This window comes from Lissotriton helveticus, chromosome 2_1 (assembly GCF_964261635.1).
Source record: "Lissotriton helveticus chromosome 2_1, aLisHel1.1, whole genome shotgun sequence".
In the NCBI taxonomy this organism is placed as follows: domain Eukaryota; kingdom Metazoa; phylum Chordata; class Amphibia; order Caudata; family Salamandridae; genus Lissotriton; species Lissotriton helveticus.
In genome coordinates, this window is record NC_136059.1 from 880,345,800 (window position 1) to 880,373,433 (window position 27,634).

The 27,634-nt window shown below is 47.8% G+C and overlaps 1 protein-coding gene across 1 annotated transcript in view; it reads left to right on the forward strand.

Moving 5' to 3' along the window:
* The first annotated feature begins 7,985 nt into the window (after positions 1-7,985).
* SLC27A6 (solute carrier family 27 member 6) overlaps positions 7,986-27,634 on the forward strand; it is a 504,875-nt gene continuing 485,226 nt past the window's right edge. Inside the window, exon 1 of the mRNA XM_078675611.1 lies at positions 7,986-8,909. Coding sequence (XP_078531737.1) covers positions 8,429-8,909 — 481 coding nt within the window. The 5' untranslated portion in view covers positions 7,986-8,428. The remainder of the gene's footprint in view (positions 8,910-27,634) is intronic.

Consider the following 27,634-nt stretch of genomic DNA (forward strand, 5'->3'; position numbering starts at 1 on the left):
CTAGGAAATGAGCCTTCTCTGACTCCCCTTAACTCCTTGCGTGCTGATGACGAGCTCAGCTCGTCATGAGGCACGGTGGCCGTGTGCTGATGACGAGCTGAGCTCATCATGACACGCGGGGCTAATTCCCCAGCGGTGCTGAGCGTTCTAAAAAACGGGCGTGGTCATGACGAGCTCAGCTCGTCATCAGCACAGTGCCACCGTGCAGCGCGACGAGCTGAGTTCATCATGAGCACTGTGGCGCTGTGCGCGCCCCCTCTCCTCCAGCACCATGGAAGAATTAGCCCAGCGGCGAAGGGGTTAAACACACAAAAAGAGAGAAGGACTAACAAAAACAGGGCCAGGAATGTTAACCCAAATCAAATTGAGATGTTCTTTTGTTCCTGCCCCCTCCACTATGTGGGAATAGTTACTTAGTGATAAATAGAAGAAGAGGCAAAATCAAAAGTAATTCCCTGAATACAAGCTGTTGAAATTCACAAGTCATCCAATCAGATTACATTGAGGAAGGGTTGCACCAGAGGAGGGATGTAATAACCTTCTAAGTAAACGGAACAATGGGGACTGGACGCAGCAGAGTCCAAAAAGGTAGATGTGACATCACTACACGCCCATTCCTTTCACCTAAAAATAATAACAATGAAAAGAACGAGAATGTACAAAAAGTATTCATGTAAGCAGTCACTCAAATAAATAGGCTGTCTGCGGTCACGACACGGGCGTGAAGCCTCATCCCCTGCGGACGCAGAAGAGGTACCTGGCAGAATGTTTTGAGTTTCCCCAGCGAAATTCCCCATTCCCCCCTCACCACCACCACCCAATTCATTGTCTTTGATTCCAATATCACTCTAAAGCCAAAAGTCATCAGAACTCTTAACTGAACTCTTAACATCAGCATCACCTACCTTAGGTGTCAACTCCCTTTCTTTGCGAAACAAAGCGACTCTGCGCTTATTCCACTTGTTTTTATTGTCTAGGACAACATAGTTCTTGAAAACCTGCTTCACTTTGAATGGCCCCCAAAACTTGGACAGACCGCGAACGGTCCTGCCATCTCTGATTTTGACTAGATCACCGGCACTGATGCCAGAAGCTCTATTGCCGTGGCCTGCCTCTTTCACTATGGTCGAATTTGGCAAAATAAGCCATGCAGATAGAAGTTTGGTGCCAGGCTTCCTTCCCCACATCTTCTCGAACGGAGAAACCCCAATCACACTGTGCACAGTTGTACGATGCGCCCACACCATTTCATTTACCATCTTATTCACATTCTCCCCACTTTGGATGGCCATGGAAATGGTACCTTTGACCATGTGATTAGCCCGCTCAACCATTGCGTTGGCCTGGGGGTTGTACAAAGTAGTGAGATGATGTGTGATACCGCATTGGTCAAGGAAATCTCTAATTTCTGTGGATATCAATTGGGTCCCATTGTCCCTGATGAGGACAGTTTAATTTTGTGGTGGCTGCTGTTTTGCATAATGGGGAATCTGTTCCTCCCTCTAAAAGGACCAGTTATGTCCCTGGTCCCCCACCCATGACTAAAGGGGATGGGGATGTGGCACTTAAGGGTCGTTTTTTGCAGGGGTCAGGTCTTTGGGATGTTCTTCTGCACATTTGCTCCATCCTGTTGTTTCCAGAGTCTGTGGTTGTTGTAGTTTCACAGTCTCAATAGAGGGAGCAGGTGTCTTACCGCTCCTCTCCTCTGTCCTATTTTGACTTACCATCTTTTTTCACCACACGTTTTCCTTGCGGGTCTTTCCTGTTAAGTTTCCGGCCTCGGTAAGGGTGGATTCTTTGTTGGCTGGCATATCTTCTCAGGGTCCTGATGTTTCTGGGGGTGCTTCCCCGTCGGAACCGGATGATTATCTGGTTTCTGCGGCGGTGTAACGCTCTATTGCCACTGGCCATTTTTCTGTTTGTGCTGCTGCCTGTTCCCCCTGTGCCATCCAGTCATTGTAGGGTCTTCCAGTCGTTGTTGGACTGGGCGGGGACGTTTTCCCACTCTCGCCCTGATGGGACAGCGGGTGCCGCTCCTTTCTATCATTTCCTTTGATTCCTTGAGCCTATGCATGTACCACCCTGTGACACACCTGATCTCGTTTGTTCCAGGAAATTAAGGGTTGCGCCTAGTTAGTACCTGGTTGGATGGTGGCCTGGGAATACCTGGTGCTGTAGGCTAACGTCTGTTGTGGTTCCGTTCTTGGACGGATCTCCATGCCTTCCTCATGGCTAACCCCGTAGGAGACGTGACGGACCCTGAGGTGGCCTATAACGTTTTCTGTGACTGGATCTCAAAGGGCCTGGATACCTTGATTCCTGATAAATGGATTAAGGGGTGCTCTTCTAACTCCAGCCCGTGGTACAATGACTCGCTGAGAACTCTTAGGAAAGCCTGTAAGAAAGCGGAGCGTGAATGGAGGAAGGATTATACGGGAGAGAAAAAAATAATTTCTCTTTCCCAAATCATGCTTTACCACAAATCTATCTGCTCTGCACGTGCGGCCTTCTATGCAAAGGAAATAAAACTAAGTGCCAATCCTACGAAATGCATTTTTAAAATCTTGAAAGATCTTAGGAGTACAAAAGCGGCCATGCCTAGTATAGTATCCACACAGCAATGCGAAGAGCTGGCGACCTTCTTTGTGGAAAAGGTCCAAAAGATTTATGAATCTTTTCCACACTCGGCTGCTGATTCCATTCTCTCGTCCATTAGTGACGAGATTGGTCCTACCTTAGCAGCAATCCCAGAGATATCTGAAGACGAATTTACCAGACTGAGTGGTAGAATTAAATCTAGCTCTCCCTCTGGTCCTTTGAGGCCGTCTCAATTTATTGAAATCACTCACGCTCTTTCGGCAGCCCCTGTGCCAGATACTTAACTCTTCTTTCTCCACGGCTACCGTGCCAGATGCCTGGAAACAGGCCTGGGTGTCACCTATCATTAAGAAGCCCACGTTAGACCTTTCAAAACCTGAGGATTTCAGACCCATATCTCTTCTCCCTTGGGTGGCCAAAATTGCAGAAGCCCACGTCAATAACGCCTTATCTCAATTTCTGAGCTCTAATAATATTCTGGACTCTTCCCAGAACGGATTTCGATCGGTCCACAGCACGGAAACAGCCCTGTGAGCTACCATTGAACATCTCCAAGCTACCCTCGATGCTGGCCAAAGTGCAGCGCTGATTTTGTTAGACCTTAGCGCTGCCTTTGACACGGTGTCACATGGTATTCTGCTCCATCGCTTAGAGACAGTCGGGGTTACCGGAACAGCTTTAGAATGGTTTAGGTCATTCCTTACAGAGCGCTCTCTCCGTGTGTCCGCCCCCCCCGTTCCTTTCCCAATCCCATTCCATCGGACAGGGGGTTCCACAGGGCTCAGCTTTGAGCCCGTCGCTGTTTAATCTGTATGTACAGCCTTTGGCTACAGTCGCAAAACAGTAGGACCTTACGATGGTGTCTTATGCTGCCGACACGCAGCTTGTTGTCACCTTAGCGGAGGGTCCATCTACAACGGCCACTAGATTCAGAGACTGGATGACGGCGGTGGCTCAGTGGATGGCTAATAACTGTCTGCAATTAAATGCTAGCAAAACCGAGGTTTTGCTGGTGGGTAAGAATGCTGCTCTTTGGAACAAACATTGGTGGCCATCGCTCCTCGGAGCTATGCCCATACCTAAGATAGTAGTAAAAAACCTCGGGGTCTGGATATGTAAATTGATAATTGTATAGCGCACTACTCACCTGCAAGGGTCTCAAGGCGCTTGTACGAATACCGCTGTGGAACCCATTCTGGCTTTCCCTGTGAGGTGTCCACTCCTGGGCACCCCCAAGGTGGAGGCCAGGCATCCTTAGCGTTGTGGGGGCCGCTGTGGAGATTAAGCAAGCTATTGCCCAGAGTTGCAGAGTGGGACTCCATGATTGGAATAGGCACCGAGGCGAGAATTATCAGGTCCGTGGAATTTTTGAGCTCAAGACCCGCCGAGGCGGGGAATTGAACCCTAGTCCCGGGCTAGACCTCTGCATCAGGGTCTGCCGCTCTAACCATTGAGCCACACTGGATTCCACTCTTAGCTTTCAGACCCATACAAAGAGGGTTGCTGCTACTTTTGTTGGCTTGCTAAGGGGTCTTAAACCTCTCTTGAAATTCTTTGACTCAGCGGTACGGCAGCTAATTGTGCAAACTACCATATTATCTCGCTTGGACTATGCTAGTTCCCTGCTCCTAGGAGCTAACAAAGCAGAGATACGGCGGCTGCAGCGAGTACAAACCTTTGCAGCTAGAATTTCGGTAGGCCTTCCCCGCTCATGCCACGTGGGAGCCATTATTCAAGGGCTGATTGGCTTCCGATAGAGAAGCGGATCCAGTTCATAGTTTTATGTTTATCCTTTAAGATCTTAAAATCTGCCATCCCGGCGCTTCTGGGTGACTTCCTGTCCCCGTATGTTCCTCCTCGACAACTGCGCTCGCTGGGACAACACCTGGTGAATGTCCCGCGGGTTAAGCTCTGCCGGGCAGGAGGGCGCTCGTTTCGCTAACTGGCCGCCAAATTATGGAACTCCCTGCCTGTTCAGATGAGTGGGATGGAGGACCTGCTTACTTTCAGGAAAGCTATTAAAACCTTTCTTTTCCGTTCAGTGTAGTCTTGTAGGTTTGTGACGTCTGTGAAGACCTTGCGGCTGTGTGTGCTACTTTAGATCTTACAGCGCTGGGACGCCCCTTTGCTGGGGAAGCTGTGCGCTATAGAAAACATCTAACCTAACATAACATAACATGCACAGAGGGGTTTGCTACTGCGCATACCTCTTTCTGGCGTTCAGCTTTTTGGTGCTCCCTTGGTGGATATGGTGAGTGCTTCTGCACTTGGTCCTGCTCGTCGTGGGCAGGCTCCTCTCCCCTTTTGTGGACTCGATATTAATGCAATTCTATATTTTTAACTCGATATTTTGACTGTATACCCTCTTGCAGTTTCCTGAGTTGCTGGAAAGTCGCCATGTTAGTGTCCGGACGGACTCTCATATTGTCCTGTTCTGCTTCTATCTTCAGTGGGTTGCAGCGTTCGTTCCCTCTGTTGTCTCTGTCGCCTCATTTGTTCCTGGACGGAGTAGTGGTTGGCCTCCCTGTCTGCAGTTTCTCTCCCGGACCAGGTGACTGTGGTGGCGGTCTATCTGAACAGGACCTTTCACTCCATGGGGTCTTTTTCTCCATACCAGATGTTCCAGATGTTGCAGTGGTGGTTTGAGTGTCTGGTGATGGACTTGTTTGTATCTTCAGTCCATGCCATGATCCGTTTTTTCTGCACATTTATGCCTTTTCTATGGGCTTGGAGGATGGATGCGATATCCTTCCTGTGGCCCAGGGGCCTATTGTATGCCTTTCCTCTGGTTCCCCTGATTCCGGTCGTTTTGCTGAGGTTCGGGGGAGAGGGGGCATTAGTGCTTCCGGGTTGGAGACGCTGCCCGTGGTTTCCTCTGTTGTCGGAGTTGGCGATGCGTCCGTGTTGGCCCTTGCCATTCCTTATGTTTTTGTTGATTGACCCTCTGGTTCCTCTTCCGGGGGTTCCACTCCGTGGATCTTCTGGCTTGGCTCTTATACAGTGTCCCTGTTCCTGAGAAGTTGTTCATTTGGGTTGCGGGTCTTCTCAGACTGTACAGGTGCCCCTCTCCTTTGCTATCTTACGCTACGCATTGGGTCTCCTTTGCTGTTTGGTGTCTTCGCTATGGTTGGTCTGGATCCTGCTCAGGTCCTGGAATTTTTGGGGGGAGTCGGTTTTGGTTGGTCTTGGCCCTTTCTACTCTCCATCAGTGCGTTGCCATTAACGCTTTCATGGTCTCCCTTTTGTGTCTGAGGGGCCCTTGGTGACTCGTCTTTTCGAGTCTCTGGCATTTCAACACCCTCGTCCTGTGTTCTCCTCCCCGTGGGACCGTCCGTTGGTGTTGAGGGCGTTGCAGGGGGTTCCCTTTGGGTTATTTGGAGTCGGGGGACTTGCTGTTTTTGATGTTATAAAGGTTTGGGCGCTCTTGTGTGCTCCCCTTCTTTTGTGCCTACATGTGCTCTTTATTTCGTCTGACGGCAGAGATGGTGCTTACCGTTGTCTCCTTTGCACCTTTTTGGTTGTGGAGCGTGTTTGGTGATTTATTTGTCTCATACGGCTACTTTTTGTAGAATGGCCTGTTTGTTTGTCTCTTTTGGTCTGGCCCAACAGTGCCTGATGCCATCTCTTCCGCTCTCAATTGGTAGGTTTGGCCGGCTCTCTTTTTGGTGTCTGTTGTCCAGTCTGTGGTTCCCTCTTGTCAGTATCTGGGGCGTTCTACTCGTTTTGTTGCTGTTTCTTGGACCACCTTTGAGGGTGTTTTCTTGGAGGATTTTGCAGGGCGGCAGCTTGGTCTTCCCCTCTTGCCTTCATGTGTCGTTACCGGCTTGTGGTTGGGGGTGATGCTTCTGTTACCTTTGCCTCTTCAGTTCTTGACACTGTGGTTTTGCTTTTGGGATGTGTGTCTCTCTCCATGGTTGTCGATGAGGTTCTTTTTGTACTGCCTTCCCTGTGTGGGCTATGTTTCCTATCCATGAAGCTGATGTTGTTTTGGTATCTGCTCATTGATAATTACTGTGGTGAGGAAGACGGAGGAGGAGGTAATGCCCTGATACTTACTGGTAATCTTCATTACTCCGAGTCCTAGTCTTCCTCGCCACAGTATAGTTTCCCTTCCCTCCCGGTCCTCTGTTGCGGCTTCATGTGCCCGGCTTTGTGTGCCAGGTCGTGATGTGGATCTTGTATCATTTTATATGATAGGTGGTTGCCACTGGGGGCCATATTGGAGAGATAGAGAGACTAGTATGTTAACTTTTGCTTGGAATTTCTGTAGGAGCAGAATGCTCATTGATAATTACTGTGGCGAGGAAGACTAGGACTCAGAGTGATGACGATTACAGGTAAGTAACCGGGGCATTTCTTTGGATACCAATTGGTTTCCATTGTCCATGATGAGGACATGAGGAAGACCCTCCTCTTGGAAAACGACTCTGAGTTTCTCAATGGTACTATGGGTGGTGACTTCTCGCATGAAATGCACAATAAGCCACTTAGAGTGGACATCAACCATGACCAACACATTCTAAAGTCTTTCATCCACTCCTTGTATAGGTCCAATGAAGTCTATGCAAACGGTACTCCATGTTAATCCAGGATTCCATCCTCTTTGCCAAGAAATGTAGTAATGACACCGGACACCAAAGGGTTACAGGAACAGACGTTTATTCACCAGTAAGTTCCTCAAAGCAAACATAGGAGCGTGTTTCATCAAAGCCAGCCAAACACCAACTGTCGCCAATGGAACAGCGCGTCCCGAACGTTCTAAGTAAACGGGACAATGGGGACTGGACGCAGCCGAGTCCAAAAAGGTGGATGTGACATCACTACACGGGACAAAGAAAGATTAAGGAGAAAACAAAAGCTACTGAATAGGAAGCAGAGACATTAGAAAGACAAGAAAGCCGTCCAATTACGAGCAATGAGCTCCCCTAATGTCCATTATCTATTTATGTATTAATGGATTGGCAACAATATATCTTCGACCGCAAAGAGCTACAGCTGCCGGTGGGCGATGTCTACCAACAAAAATAAAATGTAAAACTATTAAAGCCGTGGTTCAGCTTGAAAGTACTCATTAAATACGTGATAGCGTGCAGCAGACCACCTTTCCCAGGCAAGACCTTCGTCGGAGGTGAGTAAAGTTTGATGTAATGTACTAAGTGGACACAGTGGCTGTCTACGTGAAAGCACGCAAATGAACGAGTGATTGATTAATCACACCCGCCCTGGCCGCAGCCTAGCTGACGAAGACTTGACGGAAATATATCGAGCCGAGGGAGAATGCAAAATAAAATAAAACTGTGATTGTTAGTTTGACAAATGCAGACCTTGTAGGCGTGTGCTGCGTGTAACAGATCGGATGAGCTTGCTGGAGGAGGGGCCAGCAGGCAGGGACACTGATCGGCTGTTCGTTGGAGGGCGGTGATTCTGGGGTGGAGGGACGGGAAAAAGATGCAAGTTACAGAACATCCCGTTTTGTTTTCAACTCTCATCAGCAGAACTCTTCTACCGTAAGGTGCACCCCGCTGAGAGTAGGCAGATCGCGCACATGAAAACGCCCATTCTGTACTGAAAGACCCACGATCGCCTGTTACAGGCGGGAGAGAGCGCGGGAAGCCGACGCCTGGCGTGTTTTGCTTTTCGTTAAAGGGATAGCACCAGCGCGTCACTTTCGGACTGAAGCTTATTTTTGTAGGACTGTTTTTTGTCTTCCCTCATCCGTCCCCAAAGTCGTTAATTCCACGTGCGTCAAGTTCCGTTCAGGGCTGATGCTGCTCCGCGAGTGGTGAGACTGCACCCCTTCTGGCGGCCCCTGCTCTCCGCGGCTGCACCCATGCTCCTGGCCGGTCTCTCCGCTTGCGCGGCGGCGCTGCTGGCCCTGCACCTCGTGCAGCGGCTCTTCTTCCCCTACTTCTGGCAGGACCTGGTCTACCTGCTCAAGGTGCTCCACAGCGGGCTGCGCGTGGAGTTCTACAAGCGCAGAGGTCGGGTGGAGACAGTCCTGGACCGCTTCCTGGCTGTGGCAGAGCGCGTGCCCGACAAGACGTTCCTGATTTTCGATGGGCAGAGCCACACCTACCGGCAGGTGGACCGCAGGAGCAGCCGGGTGGCCCAGGTCTTCCTCCGCCATGCGTCGTTCAAGAAAGGGGACACGGTGGCCCTGCTCATGAGCAACGAGCCCGACTTTGTGCACGTCTGGCTGGGGCTGGCCAAGCTGGGCTGCACGGTGGCCTTCCTCAATGTGAACGTCCGCTCCAGGTCGCTGCTGCATTGTTTCAACAGCTGTGGTGCCTCGGCGCTTGTGGCGGGGGCAGGTACGTATGAATGATGTAACTTCCGCAAGTGACTTCATAGCCATAAACCTAGTTTAAGAAATTTGAGGTTTCTTTATACAAAGCAATGGAGATGTTAAGTAACTTTAATGCCATGTGAAACCGCTAGTTAGCCCAGACGCTTTGCCAAAGCACTTTGCATTCTGGGATGTATACTTTCGCCTTCAGCGATCTACACATTGATATTAAATTTCCTGTATTCAAATATTTGACTAAACGCCAGGAGCCCTGAAGTAGATCGCCCAGTACATCATGCACTTGTGTTCCGGATTCTGCGAGAGTGCCTCTGGTTATGATTTTGAGCTCACATCTCCCCGAGATTTGTTAAAGATCACATGCATTCATTTCACAACATGTCAACGTTACACTCATCGTCATCTGACAGTGTTTACAGCTGTTATGTGGTCACGTGTCGTGTGTGAACCATAACAGTACTCTGCATTCTATGAATGGCTTTAATTTTCCCCGTGTCTCTCGGAACGCTGCAAAACTACCAGTACACTTGTAAGAGCAAAATGCCACTTTATGAGGACAGATAGGCAGCAGAACTTCACAGTTAAATACGTCTTATAGCAAAGCCCGCCTAAGTAATACTTTAAAAACAACATATCCCCATCACCCTTAAATCCCCCCCAACATGAAAACCCTCGAACCAAACAATACAAATATTCAGCAGCATCCCTTTTCATTCAACTCATCCCACACCTGACCCAGTGTTGCTCCCCTATGCACCATCTGCCAACGACATCCCGGCAAGTACCCCAACTCATCCAGCCCAGTGCCTGAGGACTGTCTGCCTGCCAACCAGGAAAATCCTGAATTCAGGCATTCCCCCTCCTCCTTATTTCGTTTTTTTCATTCTTTGCCAGCTGGCTGTGCTCCAGTAGCAGATGCAATCTAACACTAGGAACAGCCTGTTCTTCAAAAACCTCATCACCGATGCGGTACAACCAGTTTCTTAGCTAGCTTGCCCCTCATTGTGAGCAGTCGCTATTAAACCACTTACGTTGCTTCCGGGGTCTTAATCAGCTATCACGTCACAGAGCAGCATTGGTAGTCTCAGTTATTGCAGGAAAGGCTTTTAACATGGATGGCGGGTTTACACTATCTTCCAGACATTCTCAGACTTGGCTCATATTGGTGCTCAAAATCCATTGGAGAACCAAAACTGTATCAAGAGTAGACCACTTGCTCAATTGTCCCTTGTTTTTATTGTAAGTTATAGGACATCATTTAACTGTCTCAGGGGGGTCGGCAGTTTGAGTCTTTAAATGGATGGACAATGGGTAATGATCACTAAAGCAGACCTTAAGAAAAGGCCACAGATTGAGGTTTAAAATATTCAGAAAGGGAAATAAAATCAATTAAAGTGCCTTGGCCTCTGCCCATAAAAGAAACAAGGTCCATACCTTCTGGTTGAATAAAATCAAGTGTAAGAAAAAGAGAACATTTTGAATGCAATGAATTGAAAATATTCCCACATGGATTGTGATAAAAGTGGCAACTGCCGTCCCTGGCCCCATGTAGCAAACAACATGCAGACTGCTTTGATAAGGGGCATAATTTAAAATTGAAATCACCCCGGCTTTTTATAAATCCTTTGCTTTCTTGATAAAAAATCAACCCTCAGCCAATGCGTTTTGTTCCAAGGCGACCGTATCAGCACACACTCATTAGGTAGTCCCAAAGTCAGTTACATCCTCCTTAATGGAGTATTCCAAAATGTATCTCAACAAATGGCCATAAAAGCTTCCCACTGCTGTTTGAAGTTGGCATGCCACATGCCATAAAGTTATTTGGAACAAATATAATTGGGGGAAGGTTACGTTTTTACCAAAGGAACAGACCTCAAACCACTCCAGCGTTTTCACCAGCCCTGGTCTCATAACAGCTAATGCCTGCAACGCCAGCAACTGCCTCCTAGTGACAATTGCGAGTACCACCTCTCTCGCCCCTACAGCTCTGAATTCTTTCCACGTGTCCACTGGGCACACCAAACCGCTTATGCTACATAGTACTACTGTTGCATCTTTTCTCCAGTTGGTCTGTTTTTGATTTTGATAAACGTCAGCACAATTTGTTCCCCTTTACAACCTCATCATTTACACCTTTGCATTTTTAGGTTGCAGCCTACCAGACAGCACAGTAGTCTGCTTTGCTAAAGACATCTTGGTGACTTTCTGAAAGTTGACCTAGAAATGCATTCCACCCGTTGCTTGCTAGGCTTTGTGGTTTGTAATTTACATTTTCTTCCTTTCCATTTGCTGGCTTTATTTGCTCTCGGATGTTCAGGTTCAGTTTGTCCCTCCCGCTGCCAAAACCATGTTTACGGTATTTTTCCAGAAACTTGTTTTTTGTAAACAGGCCTTTAAATCTTTTTCTCACTTCTTCATGTTTGCTGGGCATTCAGAGACCGAGGTCAAATGTCAGGAGCTGTCTTATCCTTCTGAGTTCCCCCTTTCTGTAAACTGGCCTGTAAATCTTGTTCTTATCTCGTCACCTTTGCTGTGCATTCAAAGACAGAGGTCATACGTTAGGTGCGTGTTAACTTTTCTTTTTCTGATTACAAAGTGAGAGAATTTGTGACAATCTTTCTGGATACTGGGGTAGGAAATTGTTTTTCTCTACCACACAGCATTATTTAAATTAACTATGTAAGTATTTCAGAATATATCAGAATTAGGAACACAAATGAAGCACATTTTTTGTTATTTCTGAAGTGTGTTGGAAACAAATATTTTAATATGATCAACTCATCACACTGAGGTGATGCAATTTCCACATTTTCATTTGTGCACTGTATAGTTTTATTAGTAAAACTGTATGTCTGTGCGAATATAATTGTCATTTCCATTGAAAATGTACTGTCTGTAATTGCAGTGTACTACCACACTGGGCATACTCTACTCTGCACCGTTCCTCTGTACACCATGCCATTGAACTCTGTGCCACTGCCCTCTGCACTACTACACTTTACTCCAAACCACTGCATTCTCTGCCTCTGCACTCAACTCCACTCTGCACTTTACTCTGCACCACTCCACTTTACACCACTACACACCACTTCACTCTGCAGCATTCCATTTGATGCCACTGCACTCTTCGCACTTCACGCTACGCCTCTCTACTCTACACTGTACTACTCTAATCTACACAAATGCACTCGTCACCACTCTGCTCTACACCCCTGCTCTCTTCCCCACTGCACTCTACACTATTTCAATCCAGGCCACACCAATCTACTCTGCACCACTGCACTCTAGTCCACTGCACTCTACTGCACTGCACTCTACTCCACTTTACTCTACGCCATTACACTCTATGCCACTCTACACAATTGCGCTCTATCCAGGGCTTTACGTGGGAAAAAAAACTGGGGGTGCTCTAAAAGGGGTGTGGCAAATTTCTTGAAGGGGTGTGGCCTATCTGAGTAGGGGCGTGGTCTAAATCAAGATAACTAGAATTTTGTGCTTAAGAAAATCATGAAGTCGCATCCAGTAACAGAATCGCCCAAAGTAGCATTTTCCCATATATCACAACTGTAAAACACCTTCTTATTACACTACAATGGATTAGTTGGGGCAACTAATGTGTAACTAGAGATGGGGTCAGCAGAACGTACTTAGGTCTCATCAGAGAGGTATAGCTTGTTCCTATGACAATTGAGCGTAGTACCCACAACTGACCGTAGCATTTACGGAGTCAGCCACAACAACCAACAAGGTGATGGGAATAATTCTAGCATGAATTACTGTCCAGTTTCGGACTCATGAATCCACTGAAAGCCCGTGCCATCCCTCAATCTCTGCACTAATGCACAGGATGGAAAGTGCCAACAGGCCCAGAAATCAGGTGAGAAAGAGAATCCCTCTGTCTTTAGAGAACCAGGGAATGGGAGCAGCAGAGCAACGGCGAACTGGAGCCCACCTCCTTTGCACAGCTCTCTTTCAAGAGACAGCATCCCCTGTCTTTGTGTTACAAGGGGAGGAAAGCTGACTGGCTGTAGGACTGAGGGCATGTGCTGTACAGCTAATACTGGGCTTATAACCAGGAATAGATTCCTTATGAAACAAGCCGTACTGGTTTCAGCAGTGAGTGGTACAACAGTGACCCGGGGGCGTGCCAGAAATCTGACTGAAGTACCCTGAGCACTGCTGCAAACACACTTGTAAGACCCACCAAACAAAGTAGGCAAGAAGCAGCACTACAAAGGGGCATGGCAGGAGAGGTGCTAACGGTGACCCAAGAAATAGAGAGGGCGACAATGAGCAACTGCGAGGGCTGCCAACCAGATGTGAACTGAAATATAAACTGCTAAGCGAAGGCAGCTATTGGGATAAAGTCCAGAAGTCTTTAATATGAATCTCTCCCCAGTGGTTTAACAAAGGCCCCCCGCGGCCCCCACGATGCGGGGCTCCCCAGGTTCCTGAATGTGGTCAGAGGGGGCCCCCTCCAGGTACTTTGCAGGGGGCCCCCTCAAACTTCGTTACACCACTGACATGTAAGTAGCAACAGGGCGACCTGTAAAGAGAAGGCAGGCCCGCGGGTAGCGCGTGTGATCATTATCCCCCCCCCCCTGTGCAAACTCCGGTTACCTTAGGATGTGCTGGGCGCTCTGCGGTCCACACTGATCTCTGGTGAAGCCCCTTTCGCCGTTAGGACGTGCCTCGTCCTCGGGTTCAGGCAGCTCCTTTCCTCGATGACAAGCTAGAGGGAACCCTGGGTGCTAGGGGACGCCTCGCGCCTCTCCAGACACAACGTAACTCCGCCTGACGAACCTCCGCGTTGCTGGGGGATATCCTCATTGCTGTGACCAATCCGAGCGCGGCTTGGAAATGATGATCCCGGGCTGGTGGTGGTGAATACTGGCAGGGTGTTTTCAAGGCTCCTTCTCAGAGCGGCGAACCTGGCTCGGGCACAGAACACAGGTTGAGGGGCGGTGGTCGAGTCAATGCACACACAGCGCTCTGGGGCAAAGCAGGCGCTACAAAGTTCCTCAGCGGTGCGTTAATCCGCACACACAGAGCGCGAGGGACTCAATCCTGGGGCAGATCACGTTTGAGGCAGAGCAGGCCTCATGACCTTATGCCCCAGCTGTGTGCCGATGAGCCCACCGAGACAGATTTCACAGGGGGGCAGCTTCACGAAGGCATAGTGCAGAGACCCACACAGCAGCTGGAAGGGTGGGTGCTGGAGAACCTTTGTATCCCGGAGTTCTCAGCTCTTCTTAGGACCTTGGAGACGGGCAGGCTTAAGAGGGGCAAAGCACACAGCTCCTCTTCAAGTTAGTGGGACTCAGCACACAGCAGACAGTCACTTCCTCAGCAATCACAGCAACTGTAGGTAAACACGTCACACAGCATTCCCCATTCCCCCATGTTATCCTATGGCAAGATAGCCTTTCAATAGTGAAAAACGAAATTGGCAGTATTTCACTAACAAGGCATATTACCCACACTAGTAACACCAAACAACAAGCATTTACAATGCAATGGTTTTGCCTTTGTTAAAGTTAGAGCTATTGGCATTGCTCTTGACATTATTTTTATTTATGTGTTTTTTTAAAACATAAATAAATAAATGGCATTGTCATTTACAATGCAACTAGCTTTATCTCTCGCAAATGACACACACAAACACCCACAGAGAGCCCCCCCACACACACACACAGCCCCCCCACACACACAGAGCCCCCCCCACACACACCCACACAGAGCCCCCCACACACACAGCCACACAAAGCCCCCCCACACACACACCCACACGGAGCCCTCCACACACACCCACACAGAGCCCCCCCACACACTGCGACCCCCCCCCCCCCACACACTGCAAGCCCTACACACTGCGACCCCCATTTCAATAGATGTGTGATGCTTACCTGGTACTAAATTGGTCCATGCATGGCTGAAAGGTTGAAATGGTGTAGGAGGCAAGGGGACAAATGTGAGCATGGAGAGAAAGGAGTATAAGTTTGAGATTAGTGACTGGGTGAAAATAAAATCAGGAAGGACACAGGGTGGTCTTTCCAAATTAGATGGTCTATTTCAGGTAGAAAATGTCAGTAGGTTCTTTGTGTTCTTGAGGGGGGGATAGGTCCAACCGGCACCATAATCGGACGTTTATTGTTTATACCCATTCACAACAGGTAACTAGGCAGGATGGTCGTCTCAGAGCCCAATCAGCAGTGAAGCAACAAGGTCCCTAAACCTCCGTAGAAGCATGTGAAACACTGAGGGGCCCTCCTCACCACACACAGGGCTGAATCTGCACTCTGAATCTGCACTCTGCACTCTGAATCTGCACTCTGCACTCTGAATCTGCACTCTGCACTCTGCACTCTGCACTCTGCATCTGCACTCTGCATCTGCACTCTGCATCTGCACTCTGCATCTGCACTCTGCACTCTGCATCTGCACTCTGCATCTGCACTCTGCATCTGCATCTGCATCTGCATCTGCACTCTGCACTCTGCACTCTGCACTCTGCACTCTGCACTCTGCATCTGCACTCTGCACTCTGCACTCTGCACTCTGCATCTGCACTCTGCACTCTGAATCTGCACTCTGATTCTTGAATCTGCACTCTGAATCTTGAATCTGAATCTTGAATCTGCACTCTGCATCTGCATTCTGAATCTTGAATCTGCACTCTGAATCTGCACTCTGCACTCTGAATCTGCACTCTGCACTCTGAATCTGCACTCTGCACTCTGAATCTGCACTCTGAATCTGCACTCTGAATCTGCACTCTGAATCTGCACTCTGAATCTGCACTCTGAATCTGCACTCTGCACTCTGAATCTGCACTCTGAATCTTGAATCTGCACTCTGAATCTGCACTCTGAATCTCCACTCTGAATCTGCACTCTGAATCTCCACTCTGAATCTCCACTCTGAATCTGCACTCTGAATCTCCACTCTGCACTCTGAATCTGCACTCTGCACTCTGAATCTCCACTCTGCACTCTGAATCTGCACTCTGAATCTCCACTCTGCACTCTGAATCTGCACTCTGAATCTGCACTCTGAATCTGCACTCTGCACTCTGAATCTGCACTCTGCACTCTGCATCTGCACTCTGAATCTTGAATCTGCACTCTGAATCTTGAATCTGCACTCTGCACTCTGCATCTGCACTCTGAATCTTGAATCTGCACTCTGAATCTGCACTCTGAATCTGCACTCTGCACTCTGAATCTGCACTCTGCACTCTGAATCTGCACTCTGAATCTGCACTCTGCACTCTGCACTCTGCACTCTGCATCTGCACTCTGCATCTGCATCTGCATCTGCATCTGCACTCTGAATCTTGAATCTGCACTCTGAATCTTGAATCTGCACTCTGAATCTTGAATCTGCACTCTGAACTCTGCATCTGCACTCTGCACTCTGCACTCTGCATCTGCACTCTGCATCTGCATCTGCACTCTGAATCTTGAATCTGCACTCTGAATCTTGAATCTGCACTCTGAATCTTGAATCTGCACTCTGAATCTGCACTCTGAATCTGCACTCTGAATCTGCACTCTGAATCTGCACTCTGAATCTGCACTCTGCACTCTGAATCTGCACTCTGAATCTGCACTCTGAACTCTGAATCTCCACTCTGCACTCTGAATCTGCACTCTGAATCTGCACTCTGAATCTCCACTCTGCACTCTGCACTCTGCACTCTGAATCTGCACTCTGAATCTGCACTCTGAATCTGCACTCTGAATCTGCACTCTGAATCTGCACTCTGCACTCTGAATCTGCACTCTGAATCTGCACTCTGCACTCTGAATCTGCACTCTGCACTCTGCACTCTGAATCTGCACTCTGCACTCTGCACTCTGAATCTGCACTCTGCACTCTGCACTCTGCACTCTGCACTCTGCACTCTGCACTCTGAATCTGCACTCTGCACTCTGCACTCTGCACTCTGCACTCTGCATTTGCACTCTGCATTTGCACTCTGCATTTGCACTCTGCATCTGCACTCTGCATCTGCACTCTGAATCTGCACTCTGAATCTGCACTCTGAATCTGCACTCTGAATCTGCACTCTGAATCTGCACTCTGAATCTGCACTCTGCACTCTGAATCTGCACTCTGCACTCTGAATCTGCACTCTGCACTCTGAATCTGCACTCTGAATCTGCACTCTGAATCTGCACTCTGAATCTGCACTCTGAATCTGCACTCTGAATCTGCACTCTGAATCTGCACTCTGCACTCTGAATCTGCACTCTGAATCTGCACTCTGCACTCTGAATCTGCACTCTGAATCTGCACTCTGAATCTGCACTCTGAATCTGCACTCTGAATCTCCACTCTGAATCTCCACTCTGAATCTCCACTCTGAATCTCCACTCTGCACTCTGAATCTGCACTCTGAATCTCCACTCTGCACTCTGAATCTCCACTCTGCACTCTGAATCTCCACTCTGCACTCTGAATCTCCACTCTGCACTCTGAATCTGCACTCTGAATCTGCACTCTGAATCTGCACTCTGAATCTGCACTCTGAATCTGCACTCTGAATCTGCACTCTGAATCTGCACTCTGAATCTGCACTCTGAATCTGCACTCTGAATCTGCACTCTGAATCTGCACTCTGAATCTGCACTCTGAATCTGCACTCTGAATCTGCACTCTGCACTCTGAATCTGCACTCTGAATCTGCACTCTGCATTTGCACTCTGCATTTGCACTCTGCATCTGCACTCTGCATCTGCACTCTGAATCTGCACTCTGAATCTGCACTCTGAATCTGCACTCTGAATCTGCACTCTGAATCTGCACTCTGCACTCTGAATCTGCACTCTGCACTCTGCACTCTGAATCTGCACTCTGCACTCTGAATCTGCACTCTGCACTCTGAATCTGCACTCTGCACTCTGAATCTGCACTCTGAATCTGCACTCTGAATCTGCACTCTGCACTCTGAATCTGCACTCTGAATCTGCACTCTGAATCTGCACTCTGCACTCTGAATCTGCACTCTGAATCTGCACTCTGAATCTGCACTCTGAATCTGCACTCTGAATCTGCACTCTGAATCTGCACTCTGCACTCTGAATCTGCACTCTGAATCTCCACTCTGAATCTCCACTCTGAATCTCCACTCTGAATCTCCACTCTGAATCTCCACTCTGAATCTCCACTCTGAATCTCCACTCTGAATCTCCACTCTGCACTCTGAATCTGCACTCTGAATCTCCACTCTGCACTCTGAATCTCCACTCTGCACTCTGAATCTCCACTCTGCACTCTGAATCTCCACTCTGCACTCTGAATCTCCACTCTGCACTCTGAATCTCCACTCTGCACTCTGAATCTGCACTCTGCACTCTGAATCTGCACTCTGAATCTGCACTCTGAATCTGCACTCTGAATCTGCACTCTGAATCTGCACTCTGAATCTGCACTCTGAATCTCCACTCTGCACTCTGAATCTGCACTCTGAATCTGCACTCTGAATCTGCACTCTGAATCTGCACTCTGAATCTGCACTCTGAATCTGCACTCTGAATCTGCACTCTGAATCTGCACTCTGAATCTGCACTCTGAATCTGCACTCTGAATCTGCACTCTGAATCTCCACTCTGAATCTCCACTCTGCACTCTGAATCTGCACTCTGAATCTGCACTCTGAATCTGCACTCTGAATCTGCACTCTGAATCTGCACTCTGAATCTGCACTCTGAATCTGCACTCTGAATCTGCACTCTGAATCTGCACTCTGAATCTGCACTCTGAATCTGCACTCTGAATCTGCACTCTGAATCTCCACTCTGAATCTCCACTCTGAATCTCCACTCTGAATCTCCACTCTGAATCTCCACTCTGAATCTCCACTCTGAATCTCCACTCTGAATCTCCACTCTGAATCTCCACTCTGAATCTCCACTCTGAATCTCCACTCTGAATCTCCACTCTGAATCTGCACTCTGAATCTGCACTCTGAATCTGCACTCTGAATCTGCACTCTGAATCTGCACTCTGAATCTGCACTCTGCACTCTCAATCTGCACTCTGCACTCAATCTGCACTCTGCACTCAATCTGCACTCAATCTGCACTCTGCACTCAGCACTCTCAGTCTGCACTCTCAGTCTGCACTCTCAGTCTGCACTCTCAGTCTGCACTCTCAGTCTGCACTCTCAGTCTGCACTCTCAGTCTGCACTCTGAGTCTGCACTCTGAATCTGCACTCTGAATCTGCACTCTGAATCTGCACTCTGAATCTGCACTCTGAATCTGCACTCTGAATCTGCACTCTGAATCTGCACTCTGAATCTGCACTCTGAATCTGCACTCTGAATCTGCACTCTGAATCTGCACTCTGAATCTGCACTCTGAATCTCCACTCTGAATCTCCACTCTGAATCTCCACTCTGAATCTCCACTCTGAATCTGCACTCTGAATCTGCACTCTGAATCTGCACTCTGAATCTGCACTCTGAATCTGCAATCTGCACTCTCAATCTGCACTCTCAATCTGCACTCTGAATCTGCAATCTGCACTCTCAGTCTGCACTCTCAGTCTGCACTCTCAGTCTGCACTCTCAGTCTGCACTCTGAATCTGCACTCTGAATCTGCACTCTGAATCTGCACTCTGAATCTGCACTCTGAATCTGCACTCTGAATCTGCACTCTGAATCTGCACTCTGCACTCTGAATCTGCACTCTGAATCTGCACTCTGCACTCTGAATCTGCACTCTGAATCTGCACTCTGCACTCTGAATCTGCACTCTGAATCTGCACTCTGAATCTGCACTCTGAATCTGCACTCTGAATCTGCACTCTGAATCTGCACTCTGAATCTGCACTCTGAATCTGCACTCTGAATCTGCACTCTGAATCTGCACTCTGAATCTGCACTCTGAATCTGCACTCTGCACTCTGAATCTGCACTCTGAATCTGCACTCTGAATCTGCACTCTGCACTCTGAATCTGCACTCTGAATCTGCACTCTGAATCTCCACTCTGCATCTCCACTCTGAATCTCCACTCTGCACTCTGAATCTGCACTCTGAATCTCCACTCTGCACTCTGAATCTCCACTCTGCACTCTGAATCTGCACTCTGAATCTGCACTCTGAATCTGCACTCTGAATCTGCACTCTGAATCTGCACTCTGAATCTGCACTCTGAATCTGCACTCTGAATCTGCACTCTGAATCTGCACTCTGAATCTGCACTCTGAATCTGCACTCTGAATCTGCACTCTGAATCTGCACTCTGAATCTGCACTCTGAATCTGCACTCTGAATCTGCACTCTGAATCTCCACTCTGAATCTCCACTCTGAATCTGCACTCTGAATCTGCACTCTGAATCTGCACTCTGAATCTCCACTCTGAATCTCCACTCTGAATCTGCACTCTGAATCTCCACTCTGAATCTCCACTCTGAATCTCCACTCTGAATCTCCACTCTGAATCTCCACTCTGAATCTCCACTCTGAATCTCCACTCTGAATCTCCACTCTGAATCTGCACTCTGAATCTGCACTCTGAATCTGCACTCTGAATCTGCACTCTGAATCTGCACTCTGAATCTGCACTCTGAATCTGCACTCTGAATCTGCACTCTGAATCTGCACTCTGAATCTGCACTCTGAATCTGCACTCTGAATCTGCACTCTGAATCTGCACTCTGAATCTGCACTCTGAATCTGCACTCTGAATCTGCACTCTGAATCTGCACTCTGAATCTGCACTCTGAATCTGCACTCTGAATCTGCACTCTGAATCTGCACTCTGAATCTGCACTCTGAATCTGCACTCTGAATCTGCACTCTCAATCTGCACTCTCAATCTGCACTCTGCACTCTCAATCTGCACTCTGCACTCTCAATCTGCACTCTGCACTCTCAATCTGCACTCTGCACTCTCAATCTGCACTCTGCACTCTGCACTCTGTCTGCACTCTCAGTCTGCACTCTCAGTCTGCACTCTCAGTCTGCACTCTCAGTCTGCACTCTCAGTCTGCACTCTCAGTCTGCACTCTGAATCTGCACTCTGAATCTGCACTCTGAATCTGCACTCTGAATCTGCACTCTGAATCTGCACTCTGAATCTGCACTCTGAATCTGCACTCTGAATCTGCACTCTGAATCTGCACTCTGAATCTGCACTCTGAATCTGCACTCTGAATCTGCACTCTGAATCTGCACTCTGAATCTCCACTCTGAATCTCCACTCTGAATCTCCACTCTGAATCTCCACTCTGAATCTGCACTCTGAATCTGCACTCTGAATCTGCACTCTGAATCTGCACTCTGAATCTGCACTCTGAATCTGCACTCTGAATCTGCACTCTGAATCTGCACTCTCAATCTGCACTCTGAATCTGCACTCTCAATCTGCACCTGCACTCTGAATCTGCACTCTGAATCTGCACTCTGCACTCTCAATCTGCACTCTGCACTCTCAATCTGCACTCTGCACTCTCAATCTGCACTCTGCACTCTCAATCTGCACTCTCAATCTGCACTCTCAATCTGCACTCTCAATCTGCACTCTCAATCTGCAATCTGCACTCTCAATCTGCACTCTCAATCTGCACTCTCAATCTGCACTCTCAATCTGCACTCTCAATCTGCACTCTCAATCTGCACTCTGCACTCTCAATCTGCACTCTGCACTCTCAATCTGCACTCTGCACTCTCAATCTGCACTCTGCACTCTCAATCTGCACTCTGCACTCTCAATCTGCACTCTCAGTCTGCACTCTGCACTCTCAGTCTGCACTCTCAGTCTGCACTCTCAGTCTGCACTCTCAGTCTGCACTCTCAGTCTGCACTGTCAGTCTGCACTCTGCACTCTGCACTCTCAATCTGCACTCTGCACTCTCAATCTGCACTCTGCACTCTCAATCTGCACTCTCAATCTGCACTCTGCACTCTCAATCTGCACTCTGCACTCTCAATCTGCACTCTGCACTCTCAATCTGCACTCTCAGTCTGCACTCTCAGTCTGCACTCTCAGTCTGCACTCTCAGTCTGCACTATCAGTCTGCACTCTGCACTCGCACTCTGCACACGCACTCTGCACTCGCACTCGCACTCTGCACTCGCACTCTGCACTCTGCACTCGCACTCTGCACTCTGCACTCTGCACTCTGCACTCGCACTCGCACTCTGCACTCTGCACTCGCACTCTGAATCTGCACTCGCACTCTGAATCTGCACGCCTTAAAATCCACTCTCGGTTCCTTTGTTTGCCTGATGTTCGTTACGAAATTTTATTAAAAGGTGAGCAGGAAGTTTCAAAGTGCGACAGCATAAACATTTTTTTTAACTATCAGCTTACGATTCCTACCTTATTTGGAAGTTTATCTACTTGAAATATTCCCTTTGTTCTGTAGTAAGCAGACCTTTTTATTCCTCGTGTTAATATGCATGCAATGTTTGTCAATGCCCAGCGGGTCAGGCAGTGTTCAGTAGCACAATATTGCTGCCTCGTGGCCTTTCGCTGCCGCGGGAAGTGCACAATTAGGCGATGCTGTGATCCCGGGTGCACTTTTCTGGTCGGAAAGTTAGTGGTTTCACAGTGGGGGTCGGTGCCCTATAATAGGTAACACATGGGAAGCTCTAAATAAATAACTTCATCTAATGAGGCTGTCATTAAATAAAAAAAAGTAGCATGCTCGCCGCTGGGACATTTATCACCGCACAAATTAGTCTGTTTTCGCCTCATTAAAATAAAGAGAAACCAGCGTGAATTCGGTATACTTTACTCCCATGAAATAAAATACATCCAGCAAAGGACCTAACTCTAAAACGGATATTCACATATATGTACATCATTTCAGTCCTTTTTAATGTCCACAACGCTAAAACGTATAAAATAAACAAGCTTATAGTAACAATGAAAATGCTGCATCGGAAGGCGGGTGCCGGCTCAATGCCGGGACAGATTCGGGGGCGTTCCCGGCTTTTGGCTGACGTCGCGTGACGTCGGCAAAAGCCAAAGAATCTCGGGAACGCCCCCGAATCTGGTCCGGCATTGACGGACAGGCCCCTCGTCCAATGGCTAGCCTCCATTTATGGAGCTAGCCAATCGGAGGAGGGGGCGTATCCCGACCCACACACACAACTCAAGAGGTTTTTTTGGCACATGCGCAAAGCGCATGGCCAGTCAAAACCTAAAAACCGGGACGTCTGCTCACCCTACCTTTGTAGAGCCCCTTAGAGCCCCCTTTCAAGGCCTCTCAAAAAAAAACTGGGGGGCTCAGCCCCCCCCCCCCCACTTAAAGCACTGGCTCTACCCTCAACCACTCCACTGTATGCCACTTCAATCTACTCTGAAACAGTCTACTCTACTGCATTCTATGCAACGCTACTCCACTATGTGCCACGCCACTTTTATTCATTTGTTTTTAAAACCTGCAATCTGTGCATAAACACGCACTTTGAATGTATAGTCCTTGCTTAGGATGAGCAAGGCTGGCAGTAGGACTATAAGTACAAAGTGCTTGTTTATGCACTGATGCAAATGAATAAAAGGTGAAAAGGTGAAGAATTTTGAACTGATAATATCACATCATGCAGAAAAATGGTTGAAACATTTTAATAATGGGCTCCAGCCTGGGTTTCGATGTGTGTGGTTTGGTAAATAAAAAACAGAAGGGGCTGGCCAGTAAAATACTTCTATTCTTTAACTGAAGTCTGCCTCGTTCACCTTCCTGAGTGAGAACATTTCAAGCTTTCCTGAGCGTGTCTTACACATCTGACAAGTGTGGAGAGGTTGTGGACTAAGGGCCAGAGTTGCCGACTTTGAAGCTGGGGAGCCAGGTTCAAGTCTCGCCATTGGCTCAACATCCTGGGATTCTGTGAAAATCACTTATTCTCCTCGTACGTACCAAAAATGAATGTGGCCTGGTGTTACTTAACTGGTGCTTAACATAAAGCGCTCAGATGCCTCAGGGTTGAGTTTGCGCTCTATGAAACAAAACAAACAAGATGACTATTTAAAGCACTCAAAGGTTGAATACTGTTCTATCGTTTCTTTTATTTTAAACTGTTTTAATAGTAAATGAGAGCATACTTATTTATCGTAGTTTCACAATGCAATTTACTTATGCTTGCCAATTAACGGCCCGCACACCTTAGGAATGGAGGAAAGCCAAGCAAGTGCCCATGTGACTCTCATACGGAGCACAACGAGGACCAAAGGATTTCTTCCATGTTTAAGACCATGCCTGCAGTTCCAACCAAAGGCTTTCTTCCATGTTTAAGACCATGCCTGCAGTTACCCGGCAACACAAATATCTCACCTAGTCTTCATGGTGTGAACCAGTGTCTTCATTGTAATTGCAAAGTTTAGTTAATGGAGTCCGGTTTTGTAACAGTGCTGCAGTTTTAGAAGCAGCGTAGGGCAAAAATCGTGCCTGGGAGATGGCAGGACCAAGATGGCATGCATGAGACTATAAGTATGACAGACTTTCATGGGTCAGTGAGTAGAGGACATATACGTAACGCTCATAACTGCCTTCTTGGGTACGATGTCACATGGGGCATCTTCAATCAGTCGTTGCTTTCTAATGACTAGAACTTTACATATTATTTTTATCCCCATGCTTACAATGTAAAATTAATCTACAAGTCCTAAAACGCAGTGTACTGGTAAATAAAAAGCCTGCCCTTTCAAATAACGTCACAGACGACGTGGGGTGCTTTGCTCTAGATCATGCTGAGTGTTCTCAAAAATATTTTTCAGATACTCCACCTTCCTTAAAATCGCACCTCATTCACTCAAAAATACAAAACGTAAAGCGTCATAGACCATGCCAGGGCGATATCCCGACATACTTATTCTTTTACGTAAAACTATCTTAACTTTCTGGTGCAGCTGTTAAATACAAGTCTAGTGTCGTGCCAAGCGCAATCAACGGGCGGAGACTAAACTCCACTTCTCAAAGAAAAACGATTACAAGAAGCCTTGGTGAACAGTGTGCCAGACTGTCCCAGGTCTAAGGTGATCAGTGCACCAATCCCTGAGAGCTCAGGCTGTCCCAGGTCAAAGGTGATCAGTGCGCCTATCCCTGAGATCTCAGGCTGTCCCAGGTCTAAGGTGATCAGTGCGCCTATCCCCGAGATCTCAGGCTGTCCCAGGTCCAAGGTGAACAGTGCGCCTATCCCTGAGATCTCAGGCTATCCCAGGTCAAAGGTGAACCGTGTGCCTATCCCTGAGATCTCAGGCTGTCCCAGGTCAAATGTGAACAGTGTGCCTATCCCTGAGATCTCAGGCTGTCTCCGGTCAAAGGTGAATAGTGCACCTATCCCTGAGATCTCAGGTGTGCCAAGTCGGGAATGAGCAGCCTCCTTAGCCCTAAGAATGCGCTCCTGCTGTCCCAGGCTGGTTTTGTGCTTTAGAAGTTCTATATGCATACATCCATACATCCCAAGATGAACGGGGTTTGCTCTTCCAGTGAGGACAGTACTAAGAACCTGTCTTATCACAGTCTGTGATTTCTCTATGGTTCGTCCACTATTTACAGTATCTCATCTCACAATGTCATCAATGTGATCGGCAGAGTATTGCCCACATCTCAGCAGAGAGGTCAAGGATGAAATGGGCACTGGGCTTGGATTACGTCTCTCTATCCAGATTCCTGAGATGTCTTCCTACGCTTGTGGGTAGTGCGATCAGGGTGTAGGACTCTCTATCGAGGACATGCAATGACACAATATCCGGCACAGGGCAGGGAGATAGTTCCTGTTCTTCCTCGGACTCACCCACCACAGCGCAGGTAAGTCAATGTCATGGCAATCATACTGTGCGATGTTACGGGTGTGCTGTGTGGACAACTTGCCCCACTGCCAAGGGTTCACCTATCCAGCACTAACCTCCCAATCATCTTACTGGAGCGTCATTCAAAACCTCAGCTCGCACCAGCGCCTAGAGGCGCTGCCCTCTCTAGTTGGCGCTCTAGGCAAGAATATCCATGTCTTCACCCAAAAATGCATTTTAGATTTGGAGATTTACAGAGAGCGACGGTGAATGAGCTCAGTGGGTTGTGCGCCTGTGGTAGAGCTTTTATGGAACCAAACCCACTGGTCCTATGACAACTTGGACTTTCATCCTTCGGAGGGGCATGACATCTATACGATTAGTGTGCTTTCTACATCACAATTACAACACAAAGAGACCATGTTTGTATTTGTTCTATTGTTGTGCAGAACGCAATGATAGAGATTCGTGGAGCTTCAGAATGACAATGTGGTACCTGCAGTCAGCATTTCACAACATTTGACAATTAATATCACTTTTTTATACAAGAATCAGAGTTCGGAACGGTGAGGATTTGGATACTTTGCACGTTTTACTTGTTTTACTGTCCGTCCGTCCGCCCCTCCGCCCGTCAGTGTGTCTGTTTGTTATTTATGGGACTCTACCTCTATCCGCGTGTCCATGCCTATCCACAGTTATGGGTGTGAGTTTCTATACATCTGTTATCCGTGTCAGCCCCTCTCTCAATCTGCAGAGCTCTTTCCACGCCAGTCCGAGGTCCTGCTGCCCTATCTTTAAACAAGCGGCACTTCAAGCAATCGCGAAAGTGAGCGATATTGTAAAAAAAAACAAAAAAAACACGCCCGCGAGTAGTGCGCGCACCACTGCGAGGCATATGTTTTCAATGATCTCGTCCGTGTCTGGGGACGATAATTAAAAATGTATGGGCTTTGTGTGCGCGTAACAGACACCATGAGGCCAGGGGCGGAGCAATGCGCCCGCCTTTGGCCTATTGCGTGCTCTGTTTTAAAAATACACGCATACAAAACCCAATAGTGAAACCCAAAAGGAATACCACACGCACAAGCGTGGGCGATTCCAGGGTCCGTTTTCAGACCCCAGACAAAAAGGCTTTCGCCCGGCGCAACCACTGCTGCGCAGTGCATCGCGAGGGGCGAGCCCTAAAAAGTTAGACAAATTGAATGCCCAGTAAAGCAAAATCCAGAGGATGTATCGGAAGCAGCTAAAAGGCTGGCTTTATATCACATTTTGGCTATCAGCCCCATCTCTGTAACTCCTGATGAATTTAATTCTAGCATCAACTAAAACAAAGTGTACTGCCATGTCTTCTTTAGATATGAAACCATTCACCAATAGCCCCTCTGGCCACGGCAAATGTTGGATCATCCTAAATTCTTCAGTAGCCTTTTTTGGTACAGCTCCCAATGGGATACCATAAGATATTGTAATAGCCAATAATAGAAAATACCTGCTATTTTCTCTTCCACCACATCCTTGCACAATTTTTCCTTCACCACTTCACTGCCTGTGGAATTTCTTTTGTTGACCTCAAATTATCCGCAAACCTCTATTGCCTAACCCCCTGAGAATCAAGTCGAAAATATTCTTTAAACTGCCATTCCAATATCTCTTTGGGTAAATTATCTTATTTATCAATATTAATTGGTGTAAACGCCCTTGATGTCAGGCTGTTGTAGCATGCGTCTCACCTGTCCTTAATTAACTTGAAAAACCCTGATGTTTCCCCGAAACATTGCAAATCTGGGTTCTTTTCTCCAAGTTTTCACACATTTGTGCTTATACCTACAGTGATTTCTGATGTGATAACCCCTGTTTAATCCACAGCATGAACCTGAATTATTCCTTTGTCGACTCCCTTGTGGCCCCACCTCTCCAAGGGTGAGCCACGCAAGAATGCAACACTGGTGGTGGGCATGTTGATAAATCCATTGCAGCTAAA